Below are 15,000 nucleotides of genomic sequence, written 5' to 3'. Positions count from 1 at the left end.
ATCTTTAGATGAGCAAAACTTAATTTTAATGAAGTCCAATTTATTAGTGTTTCTTTCCCTTTAATGATTTTTGTGACCCTTCTAAGAAATCTTTGCCCATCCCAGTATCATGAAGATACTCTTTCTTCTTCTAAAAGTTTTACTGTTTTACTTCTTACACATAGGTCTGTGATTCATCTTGAATTTTGTGTATGGCATGATGTAGGGGTCAAGTTGCATTTTCTTTTCTCATATGCATGTGATTTTCATCATTTGTTGAAAAGACTATCCTTTCCCACATAGGGGCCGTTGCTGTTAATCAGGTGATCGTAGATGTGTGGCTCTGCTGCTGGGCTGTTTTATTTCTCGGTCTTTTTGTCTATCCTTGCAATAATACCACACTATCTTACCTACTTACTTATTAGAGTAATTAAGTCTGGAGCAATACTAGCTTCAACCGTGATACCTGGTAGTTAATTCCGCCAGCTTCATTCTTCTGCAGGGTTGCTTTGTACCTTAAACCTATTCATGAGTTTTAGTTAAGAACCTTTATTGCCTTTGAGTAGTACTGAAAAGTTTTTTTTAATCCTTTCAAATTTTAACTTTAGAATAGAGTCTTATTAGAGTGAAGTGAATTAAATTGTTATATATCTGTATAAGTTCTTTGCTTATGCAGTCAAAGCCAGTTAACTTGCTGCTTTGTAAGTTTACTTCTTATTTAATGTTTAGTTCTCTTTTTGGAGATTCCCCTATAATGTTATTTCATTTTCTATTGAGGGGTAAAGAAGGAAAAAAGGAAATGTTGTTCTGGAGCTCTCCTCTTATTGGATGTGAACTTTACCAGTAGGCAAGACTCCTTAGAAGCAATAATCCACTTCAAACAGTACACCCCACTTTACCTCCCTAAAGAAATTCAACATCATAAAACTTGTTTCTCTTTGTAGCTGCTCTTATGAACAATATATATCATATATATATTGAAGTATCTTTTCAAGATACTTGAAATATATACAATATATATATACAATATACAATATATATACAATATATACAATATATATCATATATATATAAATATGTAAGAGTTTCTTACATATTTAATATTCTTTAAAATAAAACTTGGCTATGTGATCCCTTTTACTATGAGTGAAAACAGTATTTCAAAACATCTTTTGACTGTTTTAAATAAATTACACTCAAGACCTGTTAGGCATATATTTACCTACATTTTGGCATACTCCTTTATTTTCCTGAGCAATAAAAGGGAAATTGTATTTAACGTCATATTCATATTTCTCTTTTAATATAGATAAAGGTTCATAAGGAAATTGTGAATAATGTACTGCTCTGCTTAGCATTATATAGACAAATAAAGAGATTTCATGAGAAACTAGCTCATAACTAAGGGTATTTTACTAATATACATCTTTTATACATATTTGATGTTTAAAATCATACAATACACAACATTGTAAATCAACTATACTTCAATAAAAAAATATTGAAAAAATGAAATAAAATCATATAATGGCTTTTATTTAATGCATACTGCATAATGCATTTTAAAAAGTATAAAGTCTTGTATGAAATTAAGATGATGGCTTATTAAGTTGTCCTAACTTGGCTGGCCAGTTGGCGTCACTGTGGCCCAGGCAGTGAAATTGTAAATGATTGTGTTCTCCTTTGTGTGTCTCACTGCCGATGTTTCATTTTTCATTTGATTTCCCTTCTTAGTCTCCTACTACGAGAGGCTCTGGTGGACTTTAACTCAATATTCACATTGAAATAGAGAATGTACTGGGAGAATTTATCCTAGAAATTCCCTGGCAGCAGCTTAACATGTGTTAATGTTTCAAGGTTTGTTACTTTTTTTATTAAGATGAGGGGCAACAGCTATACGTAGAGAGGATAGGATAATAATCTTAGTATTATCTCAGTTCTTTACAGCAAAAATATTTTTGCTTCTAAATAAAAAGTAATTGTTATTTTTTATAGAGTAGTAAAGTTTAATCTCTAAAGAATACAAATTACTCTTTTACTTATGAACTGCATATTATTTATAATTTATTCTGTTATAGTGCTGGTCAAAATATTAGGTTAGAAATGTGCAATTTGTACCATGAGTTAAAGAAGTGAATATTAGCTCCTTGTGAATTAAGTTGAAACTTCTTGTGAATTGAGTTATATTTGGCAGATTTAGAGAAATTACCTTAGTAAATATAGCTAAAATAAAACTTTTCCTGTGGTAGGCCCAAAACTAAAATTCATAATTTAGGTTTTTCCAGCTATAGACCTTTTCTCTAGAAAAACCTATATATACACAAAGCTACCAAATCTTGTGTTCAATTTGAAGGAGTTTAGGATCCCTTGAACCTTGCAGGTGGATCCTTAGGTTCCCTGTGTTTTAAATACTCCTGATCTACAAGTTTTGAGTTAAATCACAGGATTTTAATCCAGTAGGAATACCTTGAAGATCCCTGTGTCTCACTACTTTATTTTACAACTGAGGAAAAGGGACCCTGAGGTTGTGATGGAATTACCCATATTAACTCGCTGTACCAAAAGCTTATGTGATTGACTGTAAGTACAGTGTGGGCAAGAATGCTCATTCATTACCTTATCTCCAGGGCCTGGCAGCATTGCTGGCACATAATAGATAATCAGGCTTTCATTAAATGTTTAGTGAATGAATGAACAAATGTTAGAACCAGGACTAGAAACACGGTTTCTAGACTTCCATGGAACAACAGGAAGAGATATTGTACTCTTAGACTTGACACATCTTTTGTCCTTAATTTTCCACATGCATCATGGTCATCACTGTTGTAGCTGTTGGAAGTTTTATTGTTTTGGAAGTTTTTATTGTTATTTTTCTTTTACTCTTTAATTCTTTTGTTAAACTAAGTAGTTTCTCCATTCCCCTGTACTTATTAGTCTGGATGACATGCTTTAGCAGTCTAAAGAAGACTTGGGAAAGAATATAAGAATAGAAATTATAAGAACCCTTTTTAGAACATATTTCCTCTCCTCACCTTAATGTCGTAACTGTCCATTTATTTATCTGCTTTTCCCAAGAGCTTGGAATCACTCTGTTTATGGCAGAGACGGTATGTGTGCACTGCACAGCTTATGGTTCACAGTAGTTCAGTGAAAGAATGGGTTTCAGTATGACTTAAGTTTAACATAATTCCTACTTCAGCCATCCTATCCTAGAGCTTGAGTAGCATCTGATGACAGTTTCCCCATACTATATGGTGGTACAGTATAATGCTTCTGCGTTGTCTGAGAAATTTAGTAGCTCTGTCATTGGCAGCATTGATTTTTTTTTTTTTTTTTTTTTTGCGGTACACGGGCCTCTCAACTGTTGTGGCGTCTCCCGTTGCGGAGCACAGGCTCCGGACGCGCAGGCTCAGCGGCCATGGCTCACGGGCCCAGCCACTCCGCGGCATGTGGGATCCTCCCGGACCGGGGCACGCACCCGTGTCCCCTGCATCGGCAGGCGGACTCTCAACCACTGCGCCACCAGGGAAGCCCGGCAGCATTGATTTGATGAGGGCTTTTTCCTAAGGCCAGTTTTTTTACCAGATGTATATCTTAGATCCTTTTAAAGGTATGGCAAATGTTTTTGAGGGGTTGTTTAATCCATGCAAATCTAAATTCATTTTAATATTTACTTTTTTTAAGTATAGAATATATTCTTAGTACTATTACCACAAATTAAGTTTTAAAATATATGTTTATTATATATACATCTATTAAATTAACTCTGGATTCATATTCCTGTTGAAAATTGCGAATAAGTATAATTTTTAATGACAAGCCGAAGCCATATGTATCTTAATTATAATTTTTAGATTGCACCTTTATAAACAAATGCTATCATGGATAAGTGTTTTACTATTTAGGAGAAATTGTTTTGAATGTAGTTATATACAAACATTTCCATAGTGATAGTCTTTGAATGAGTTCAGCATTTCCTTAATGCAAATTGGTACATCTCAACTTCAGTACTACTTAGAATCTAGACTTTAGTCTAAGATGCAGGGGTTGGGGTGGAACCAAGAGAATAGACAGTAAACTGCCAGAAGATAGTGATGCTCTAAGTTCTTGTTAAATGTTTGTTGAGTGAATGAGAGGGAACTGGAGAGAGAGAGAGAGAGAGAGAGAGAGAAATGAGATTGAGATTTTGTGTGTGTGTGTGTTGATAAAATGAAAGTAGGTAAGTCAGGAGATTTGCTGTCTTGATCAACTGGAGTAACAGATATGGGAGGAGATTGTGATCATAAAATAAGTTATCAGATTTAAGATTCCAGAAGTGTTGCTTCCTGAGCAGTGACAAGATCCAAAGAGTGGCCATGGGAGTTCCAGTTGCTTAAGTAGAATTGGGCGTGAAAGGTGAAAGGTATTAGAGATGAAGAAGTTAATGAAATCTGAGACTAAAGTGTAGGTTGGGATGTACTGTATTAGTTGAATATATCTTTTATCTGCCGTCACACTCTTGGCCTGTTTGTCCAGCTACAGATCACCAAATCTGAATGAAACTACCAACCTTAGGCTTCCTACAAGCATACTGAGGGGGAAGAAATCATACATCTTTACAGATGGTTATTACTACAACCCATCATTCTGCATCAACATAGGTAGGCAGGCTCATGCAATAGATTTTATTTCATTTTAAGTATTTCACAGTTTGTATTAAAAAAAAATAAAGCAACAGACTACATACCGTGCCATTAGTAGAGTATGTTTTTGATGAGCTGTAAAACTCAGCTTAGACACCTTACATATCACTTTGGAAGTAATTGCAAACTGAACATAGAGTCATTCCCTGAAAGCGTGCCCAAAACGTTGGGAACACCCAGGATAATGGTAAAAGTTGGGGATAGAGCAGAAGACCTGGATATGCCAAAGCCCTCATTATTGAGGGGACTGACCGGAAAGAAGGTGGGTGATGGAGGGTCGGTAGGTGGGGCGGCCCGCAAGGGCAGTGAGGTGGGAGTCAGCACTGCACACTACAGCAGAGTTCCTCAGAGTGTAGACAGAGGGTTACCTACATCAGAGCCACCTCACTTAACTTGTTTGAAATTCTGACTCCTGGGCTCCACACTTCAACTTAACCAGAATTACAACAGGCAGCTAAGAAGAACCTGCATTTTTAGTAGTTTTCTCAGGTGATTCTTACCCAAACCAAAGTTTGAGAACTGGTAGTTAGGAAGTGGAGAGCTGAGAAAATGCTGACCCTCCCTCTACCTGCTTGATAAACAATGTTGGAGAATAGGCCACTTTGACTCAAGATAATTGTAGAGTGTCAGAGAGGACACTGTGAGGAGGTTAAGGATGTTGCAGTATGTTTACAGCAGAATTAGGAATGTGGAGGTCTGTTGAATAACAGCTTTGCTTCTGGCAGATACTCCTTATAAGCAGCTAACTGTTAAAACAACAAAAGGGGGTTTTAAATTACCAAAGTTTATAGAATATTTAACATAAAATTTTCAATTTGTTTCTTTTAAAATTATATTATGTAGATGCTGTGGAAGGTTTTATCCATTTTGAAGAATGAGATAAGGTGTTTAAATTGAGAAAATTAAATGAATATTAGTATTATATCTGCTAAATACTAGGAGTACCAAAGAGGAACAAAATAGATGGTCTTAGGGAGCTTACCGTCTTCAGGAGAGAGAATGTAGACAAATAATGTCAATGCTGTGTGAGAAGTGATATGCTAAGCCCAGTATAGCATGAGCTGATAACGGGTACGAACAAGTATGGGAAGATTACCTGAGGAAGTGCTCTCCAAGCTGAATCTAAAGGATGAGCCAACCCGATGAAGAAGAGTAAAGAATGGTCCCATCAGAGGCAACTAGAAAGACCTGAAAAAGTTGCGAGACAGTAGAATTGAAAATTCGTTATTGTTGGAGTGGGGAAAGTGGGGGCAGATGTGTGAGAAATGAGGTTGGAGAGTAAGTAGGGACGAGGTCCTGTAAAACCTCAAAACCGTGTGGAGGAGTTTGGACTTTACCTAAAAAGCAATGGAGGACCACTAAAATGAGTAAAAACTGAAGTGCCTCATCACATTCGCATTTTAGAAAGTTGTCTCTGCCTACTGTACAAAGAATGAATTTCAGGGCTGACAAGACTAAAGACAAGGGAGACAGAGATTCTTCAGGTCACCATGGGAATAAGGGAAGTGAGACTTCGGACTTTGCTCTTGGAGGGAAACTAGAGCCAGGAAAGAACACCAAGCCATTTTTAAAGATGCAGATAGGAGGAAAACTGGGAAAATATAGCGTAAGGAAACTAGGGAGAAGAGAGTTCGTGTAGTTTGTGGAATACTTGGAGAATCCTTACAGATTGTTGGTGGTTACAATGCATGCTTTGCGAATTCCTCCTTTTTAAAAGATTTCTCCTCCTCTCTCTGAGTAAAAGGGGAGAATTCATTAATAAATCTCTAATTTTTTTTAACATCTTTATTGGAATATAATTGCTTTACAGTGGTGTGTTAGTTTCTGCTTTATAACAAAGTGAATCAGCTATACATATATCCCCATATCTCCTCCCTCTTGAGCCTCCCTCCCACCCCTCTAGGTGGTCACAAAGCACCAAGCTTAAAATCTCTAGTTCTACTTATATACTGTAGCGTTGTGCATCTTACTGAGCATGTGTATTTTTTTAAATTAATTAATTTATTTTATTTTTGGCTGGGTTGGGTCCTCATTGCTGCGCACGGGCTTTCTTTTAGTTGCAGCGAGTGGGGGCTACTCTTCATTGCGGTAGGCGGGCTTCTCATTGCAGTGGCTTCTCTTGTGGAGCATGGGCTCTAGGCACACGGGCTTCAGTAGTTGTGACACGCGGGCTCTAGAGCGCAGGCTCAGTAGTTGTGGCGCACGGGCTTAGTTGCTCCGCGGCATGTGGGATCTTCCCGGACCAGGACTCAAACCCGTGTCCCCTGCATTGACAGACGGGATGCTTAACCACTGCGCCACCAGGGAATCCCCAAAGCATGTGTATTTTAAAGCAAATTTGCAGAACATTTGGTGTTCTTTAATTGTTAATTTTGCTCTAACTTCAGTTCAAAAGTAGATTACTATGCTAAATTATAAAGTTACATTTTTAACCTCATTCTTATTCTTACCTCTGTTAAAATATGCAAATGGAAGCAAGTTATTTTGGTTGAAAATGAACATCCCTTCACAGCTTTATGGAAGCTGTAACTACAAGTATTATCTTGTATCCTCTGAAAAGAACTTAAACTATACATGAAACTTTTTTGCCAAAAGCATTATATTTTATTTTAATTGTTTGAAGATTTATTTTTAAAAACTGTTAAATACTCCAGTATTATCCTAGTAGCTTGAATAGAAAATTAACTTCAGGTTTATTCCATTTTATTGTGCAATTGTTAAGCATGACTTTGCAAAGTCTTAAACGTTGAGTTGAATGTGAGCGACATAAAAATGCAAACTAGGGATTTTACATTGTTGGTTATAAATGGGCTCATTGTCTCTCAAATATATTCTGGAAACTATAGGAGTAAATGCAGTAACATATATTTTAAAAGTTACTAAGCTAGGCACAACCTTACAACTGAGACACTAAAAGTTTAAGGGTTATGTAAAGATACATTTTAAAGTTTTTGTGAACTATGAGGCTAAATTATATTACTTAGAGAATGTGTATTTTACAGAAAGCAGTCAACAAGCTCATAAAATACTGAGTGTTTTCTTACAAGTCATGCATTCCTCTCATAGCGCATATCATTTTGTGTTGCAGCAACTTAACTGCCAGACCGCTATCAAAATGGTAATTCTGTTCACAATCTGAATGGATCTATTTGTACCACTTTTGGTTAGGCTCCTTCTGCTAGTAAGAGTTTAAGCAAAGGAAGGCCTTAGTGTTTTTCAGATTTTACAGCTGTTTTACATAAAGGACACGAGGTTTTTTTCTAGAAGAACTTTTGTTTGTTGAGTAAAGGACCCTTGGGAGACCATTGGGAGAGGTTTGAGCGAAATGTAATATCCTCAGACAGCTAGAAGTTGTTTCTTCCAGAGGCCATGCATGACAAGATGGAAGCATCCCTTAACTTCTTAAAAACTTAGGGAATGAGAGGTATCCATCAAATTCCCTATTTAACCTGTTACTCGCTCCCCTCTTCCCAGCTACTACTACTATATCTCTTTTCTGGGAATTCACACAATATTTTGTGACAGGACAGATGATTCAAATGAATAATGTTCTTTCAGTTAAGTTCTAAGAATACAGCAAACACAGCTCTCCTGGACCTCTGTGCCATTTGTATGTTGTTTATGGTTTTTCACCCTCATATTTTGAGAGCTGTCTTTGATACTTTTTTCCTTAAGGAGAGCTAAAAAGCTGTCAAGACTTGGAGCAAAGCAATATCCAGGGAAACCACTCTATAAATAATTGACCTTAATAACCAAACTCACAGAGTTTAAGAAATATCTTGGTGCTTTGACATTATTTATTTTGTAAGTGATGTATTTGTCTTTTAGAGAGAAAAAATTATCTGGTTTTATGTAAATATGAATAAAAGTGTCAGTAATATTTAAAACTGGAAACCATTGATTTAGTACGTTAGTATATTAAAAAATAAACTGGGAAGGTAAAGATCATTTATTTAGCAAAATGAACAGACTCAGAGATTTGGTTTAAAAATAAGAAGTAAATAAAACTGAGTGTAAAGAGTGTTTTCTTTTTAATTCTAAGTGCTCTCCAAAACAATACACAGATGAAAAGGATATTGTCCTGTGACAAGAGGTTTTACGTGACATTAGGAAATAAGTGAAATGGAATGAAAGTTGTTTTCTGTTTTGTACCAATAGGAAATTACAAGTTGAGAATATATTTGCATTAGTGTGTTTAAACTAGTGAGCAGATTCTGCAATGATTTTTAAAAGATATTTTTTAAATAATTTTTTTAAGAAAACATACTAGCTAAAATAAATTGAGTCTCTAACAAATTGCTTGTGTCTGTTTACATTTACTATACATTACAGTTAATAGTGTGTCTTGAAGCTTAGTCCTATTTCTGTGTTCCTGTTTTCTCATCTGTAAAATAGTAGTGATAGTACTACTAAATGAGATAATATTAGGCAGTTCTTGCTTTGTATAGTTCCAAAATGCATTAATTTTGGTTAATTAAATAATATCTGTCCCGAACAACACAGCTCAGATTTCTCTCACCACAGTGTATTAACTGTAGTTGTATAAAGTATAAACTTCACTGCTAGCACTTAAGTTCAAAAATCACCATGTGAATGACGATGCATATCATGATTATTGAGTAATCACATCACTTTCAAAGTCTCTTGGTGACTGGTCACTGTATCTGTTATTCATTTCATACACAGACAGCAAATCATGTGGTTCTGTTATCACCTTGTCTCCTGGTCATAAACCCATGTGGCACTTTACAGAAGTGGATAATCAAAAGGGAGTGGGTAAACAAAGATAGAAGTGCAGCAAAGAAATGAAAAGTGGTAACATAAATTCAAACCAAACCTAAACGGGGGTGGGGGGGCTTCCCTGGTGGCGCAGTGATTAAGAATCCACCTGCCAATGCAGGGGACACGGGTTCGAGCCCTGGTCTGGGAAGATCCCACATGCCGTGGAACAGCTAAGCCCGTGCACCACAACTACTGAGCCTGTGCTCTAGAGCCCACGAGCCACAACTACTGAGCCTGTGCTCTAGAGCCAGCGAACCACAACTACTGAAGCCCGTGCGCCTAGAGCCCATGCTCTACAACAAGAGAAACCACCACAGTGAAAAGCCCGTGCACCTCAACGAAAAGTAGCCCCTGCTGACTTCAACTAGAGAAAGCCCGCATGCAGCAACGAAGACCAAACTCAGCGCCCCCTGCAAAAAAATACCTAAATGGGGAACTTCCTTGGGGGCACAGTGGTTAAGAATCCGCTTGCCAAAGCAGGGGACACGGGTTTGAGCCTTGGTCCAGGAAGATCCCACATGCCGAGGAGCAACTAAACCCATGTGCTACAACTACTGAGCCTGTGCTCTAGAGCCCAGAAGCCACAACTACTGAGCCCATGTGCCGCAACTACTGAAGCCCGTGCGCCTAGAGCCCGTGCTCTGTAACAAGAGAAGTGACCACAATGAGAAGCTCACGCTCAGCAACAAAGAGTAGCCCCCGCTCGCTGCAACTAGAGAAAGCCCGCGCACAGCAGCGAAGACCCAACGAAGCCAAAAATAAATACATTTATTTAAAAAAAAAATACCCCAACAAAACCTAAATGGGACTTCCCTGGCTGGCGGTCCAGCGGTTAGGACTTCGAAATTCCACTGCAGGGGCGTGGGTTTAATCCCTGGTAGGGGAACTAAGATCCATGTGCCCCGCAGTGTGGCGAAAAGAAAAATAAACCTAAACAGAGTTGTGGAAGAACTAACTGGCCCACAGGCATGTTGACACTGCCACGGTTTGAGAGACTCTAGATCTGAGCCAGAAGAACATAGTGAAGGCTAACTTAACAACATAAGCAAGGAAAGAGTTTTTTAAAGTTTTGACAAGAATTTTTGAAGGTAATGGAATAATCAGTTTCTCCCATTAACCACTTTGCACAGTTTCTACTTGCTTGGTCATTTTTATGATCTTGATCTTGCCCTGTCAGGCAGAGTGAAGACTGTCTGTACATAAAGTGCTTAGAACAATCCCTGGCACATAGTAAGTGCTCAAGAAATGTTTGCTATTGTAATTATTAGTGATAGCACTAATTAGTTGTAAAGATGATTGTAGTAGGGGAGAGGGATGGCCAGCTTAACTGAGTGCCTAAAAATATGTACTGGGTATCTCGCCCATATTATCTCGTCTAATTGTAGTAGTACTCTGGGGTAATTTTGATCCTCTTTTTACAGCTGAGCTAACAGGAGCTAAAACGTTTTTAAGTACTTACCCAGGATCACATAGCCACTAAACATTGATAGGAAAGTAGTATTCAAATGAGGCCATCTGAATTATCTTTCCAGGTCTTTCATGTTTCTAGTAATAGTTGATACTTGATGAGACTATCACAAACTTTAAAAAGTGATTTTAGAGTCTTTGCTGTTGATAAACATTTTTAAGGTTTGCCATACAAAATTCAAAAGGTGATTTCACGGGGAGCTCTAATTAGGGTGAAGAAAGCAAGAATCTTTCAGCTTACTTGTATTTACTATTATGTTATTGTGCTTTTATTTTATGTTTATTAGTTTTTGTTTGTCCTCATAATGATTAGCAGTGAGATCCTTAAATTTTTTAAAAAAATTATGTCATATCTTTGCTTATAACAAATCATTGGAGTGGGTACTTTTTTTTTTACAGGCCAATTCAAAGAAATGTCCCTGGTAAAACTAATGTTAATTAGTTTTCTCTTTTGGAGTAGACATATCGTCTCCATTGGATTATCCAACAGAAAGTTTGCCTTTGATCTTTTTGGTCTTGCTAATGAAAAACTCTAAATGTTAAGTGTACATTGGTTTTACCACTTTTTAATGTTTTTATCAAATATTGGATATAAAAGAGTGTTGATACAATATGTATAATATATAAAGAATAACTATACACATAAAAGGCATACAGATTGGAAAGGAAGAGGTAAAACTGTCTCTATTTGCAGACAACATAACCTTGTATATAGAAAATCCTAAGGAATCCACACACAAAAAAACCTTTTAAAAATAATAAGTTCAGCATAGTTGAAGGATAGAAGAGCAATATGCAAAGCTCAATTTTATTTCTAAACTCTAGGAATAAATAATCCAAAAATAAATTTAAGAAAACAGTTGCATTTACAGTAGCATCAAAAATAAGAAAATACTCAGGAATATGTGCAAAACTTATACCCTAAAAACTATAGGACATTGAGGAAAGAAGTTAAAAAAGATCTAAATAAATGGAAGGACATCTCACGTTCATGGATCAGAAGACTTAATTTGTTAAGATGGGAGTCTCCCTAAATTGATCAGATTCAACACAGTCTCTATCAAGATCCCAGCTGGCTTTTTTTTGTAGAAATTGACAAACTGATCATATGTAAATGGCTCACTCCCTCATTTTGTTCAGAATTCTGCCCACATCTTACCTCTTCAGAGAGACCTTCCCTGAATATCCCATCTAAAGTAGCACCCTTTGCCTGTCACTCTGTATCCCTCTTATCCTGCCTTAAAAAAATAACAAACACACTTACAATTTATTACTGTTTACCCTTGAACAATGGGTTGGGTGCCCACCCTCCCCACAGGCAAATTTTTGTGTAACTTTTCCTTTGGCCCTCCTTATCCACGATTCGGCATCTGAGGAGTCAACCACCTCCGATCTTGTAGTACTGTAGTACAAGCATATTTATTGAAAAAAATCAGCATATAAGGGGATGCAGTTCAAACCTGTGTTTTTCAAGGATCAACTGTACTTACTACAGCACTTCTTATTACCTGAGATACATTTATTTACTGTCCATCTCCTCCTTCCCCTATACGTCACATGAGTCTGATGGGCAGAGACCATCTGTTTCCTACAGTGCTTATCTGTAGTTTCTAGAGGACTGGCTGTCATAACTTGGTGCTCATTAAATGTTGATTCAATAAATCCTTTCTGTTCCAGAGCTCAAGCAGTACTTTCTCTTTTCCTATTCGGATTTTCATGGACTTAGTCCCTATTGTGAATTCCTCTGATACTTATTGTCTTTACTTTGGCACCAAGTTCAACTTTTTTATTAATGTTTGTGTATGTTGTCTCTCCGGTGAGGCAAGTACTGTACCTTATGTTATCTTTTTCTTTGCCCAGCAAGTCTAACATAGTAAGAATAAGCAGATACTCATTAAATTAAATTTTAAAATAAGCCTATTGCTGTATCAATTTCTTAATCTATATGGTGTTGTCATAAGTCCTTTAGTTTATTCAACAAATTCATTTATTTATTCATCCAACAAATATTTATTGAATATAATAAATAAATTATATTTATTTATCACTAGCTACTTAATGATAACTGCTGTGAGAAAAATAAAACAGGGTAAGCAGAATAGAGAGTTCAGTGTGAAGGCTGCAGGAGTTTCAAATGATAACTGTACAATATATGTGGTGGAATAGAGTATTAAGAAAGGACTTCAAAGACGTTTATCTTTTAGTGCATCGCTAACTTGTCATTGTTGTGAAAAACCAGTAGGATCCATTCATAGACTCTGATTATGAAAATTGGGTAATTCCTCATATCCAAGTCAGAGGACAGAAAGGACTTCTAATTGGAAATCTGTGTTTCGTGGCTTTTTCTCTTTTCTTTTACTATAAGACTGAATGTCAAATATTATATTTATTACCATTAAAAGCTAAATTGCAGTTAGGTTGGCTAATATAATTTATATTATAGGTTGGTTTAATATAAATCTAAATAACAAGAAATTTTCTTTACCTCAACCTTTATCTCACCCTGACTGAAGTGAGAGGAGCCCTGTTTACTTAGCTAACCTGGAAATCAAAGGGAAGTTTAATTTTGCAAATGAATGATTTGTTTATACTGAACATTAGCCAGGCTCATCATGATTATATTAGACATCAGTGAGTTTTTTAATGTTAGACTTGACTTTTTAATCTTAATTCTACTCTTTAAAATGATTTTCCTGACGTATCAGTGGATTAGAAATTTGAAATTGAATTTTAACACCTGCCTGATGCTTAGTTCTAAAATGATGAAAGCATTTTGTATTTGATATACACTGTGCCTCTTAATAGCAAATCTTCCTGAGTTTGCCGCTGATTATACGTCATTACAGAACACTGTGACAGCATAAGGGAATACTACATAGTAGAGAGAAAAAGCAGTCTAAGGTGGATTAAAAGGACATAGTTATGCTGAAATGTTATGTGATGTGAGATTTTTTACAAGATTTTCTCTTTTATTTAAATGTTGCTAAGGATTTGAAGCGTTCATTACCAGCTGGACTTGGTCTCTCAGAAACCCAAATCACGTCTCATGGCTTTGAAAGTACCAAAGAGGGGGTTATTGAAGCAGGAGCATTTCAAGGTAAGGAACCCATTATTTTTAAAGATGGCTGGGGTGGAGCCTTTATTAATAAAGTATGAGGGTTGAGCCCTTTAATTCCGTGATAAAACACTGATTATAAACATAATCCTTTTTCTCTTCAATTTAAATAATTTAAGAATTGTTTAGTAGTCATCTCTATATAAATAGATCAATGTGCATAACTGCACTGATTATTACTTAAGAATTGGTTTTAAAATACTGAAATAAAAACTCAAACATTATGTCAAGAATGCATATTTAAATTATTTTAGGGGTAACCACAAAATTTATAGGTCAATATTGATTTGTATAAATACATATTTCCTGTTTCATAGCAATTAGGAAAATGAAACTTTTATTTTTCTTACTATACATGCTGTGTAGGAGGTCTCCAAGACCACCCTCAGATTCAGTAATTTCCTAAGAGGACTAACAGGACTCAGTCTATAGTCATACTCTAGGCTATGTTTATTACAGCAAAAGTATACCGAGCACAGTTAGCAAAGGCAAAGGATGCCTGAGGCGAAGTCTAGGGAAACTGGGCATAAGCTTGCAAGGATCTTTTCCCGGTTCGGTCACACAGGACATGCTTAATTCCCCCAGCAGAGCTGTGACAACAAATGTGAAATGTTGCTAACTAGGGAAGGTAATTAGAGCCTCAATGCCCAGAGTTTTTACTGGAGATTGCTTGCTCACATAGGCACCCTCTGTGAGCACGTGCCCAGATTCCAGACTCCCAGAAGAAAAGCGTAAACCACATTGTTTGTATAAACAGTTTAGGCATAGTGAGCAAGTCTTACCATTTTGGGAATGGAGGGAATCACCCCAAAATTAAAGTTCTCAGATGCCAGCCAAGGGCCAATCTTCTATAAGCTGGTCTTTTTAAGGATAAGTAGTTAGACCTACTATGTTAGCTCTTTTCTGCACACATCCCATGTACATATGTCTATTTTTAATATAAAGTAAAATGCTTCCTTTTTTAATGCTCTTGCC

General features: G+C 36.5%; 1 protein-coding gene across 16 annotated transcripts in view; it reads left to right on the top strand.

Moving 5' to 3' along the window:
* ARFIP1 (ARF interacting protein 1) overlaps positions 1 to 15,000 on the top strand; it is a 127,916-nt gene that overhangs the window by 50,227 nt on the left and 62,689 nt on the right. For 15 of the 16 annotated variants that reach the window (XR_016393370.1, XM_089912328.1, XM_089912326.1 and 12 more), the window contains one exon: positions 13,899 to 14,007. Coding sequence is in view for 14 of the 16 variants with exons in the window: in XM_089912328.1 (XP_089768454.1) it covers positions 13,899 to 14,007 (109 nt within the window). In the remaining 2 variants the exon portion in view is untranslated. Of the gene's footprint in view, positions 1 to 1,713; positions 1,837 to 2,439; positions 3,590 to 4,494; positions 4,620 to 13,898; positions 14,008 to 15,000 lie in introns of all 16 variants that reach the window. The other variant, XM_089912338.1, reaches the window with a different exon arrangement.

This window comes from Delphinapterus leucas, chromosome 5 (assembly GCF_059928025.1).
Source record: "Delphinapterus leucas isolate spDelLeu-1000000601 "Yukka" chromosome 5, BTC_Dleu_Yukka2, whole genome shotgun sequence".
Lineage (NCBI taxonomy): Eukaryota > Metazoa > Chordata > Mammalia > Artiodactyla > Monodontidae > Delphinapterus > Delphinapterus leucas.
Note: the sequence above shows the minus strand (reverse complement) of the source record. Positions and strands in the feature narration are given on the sequence as shown.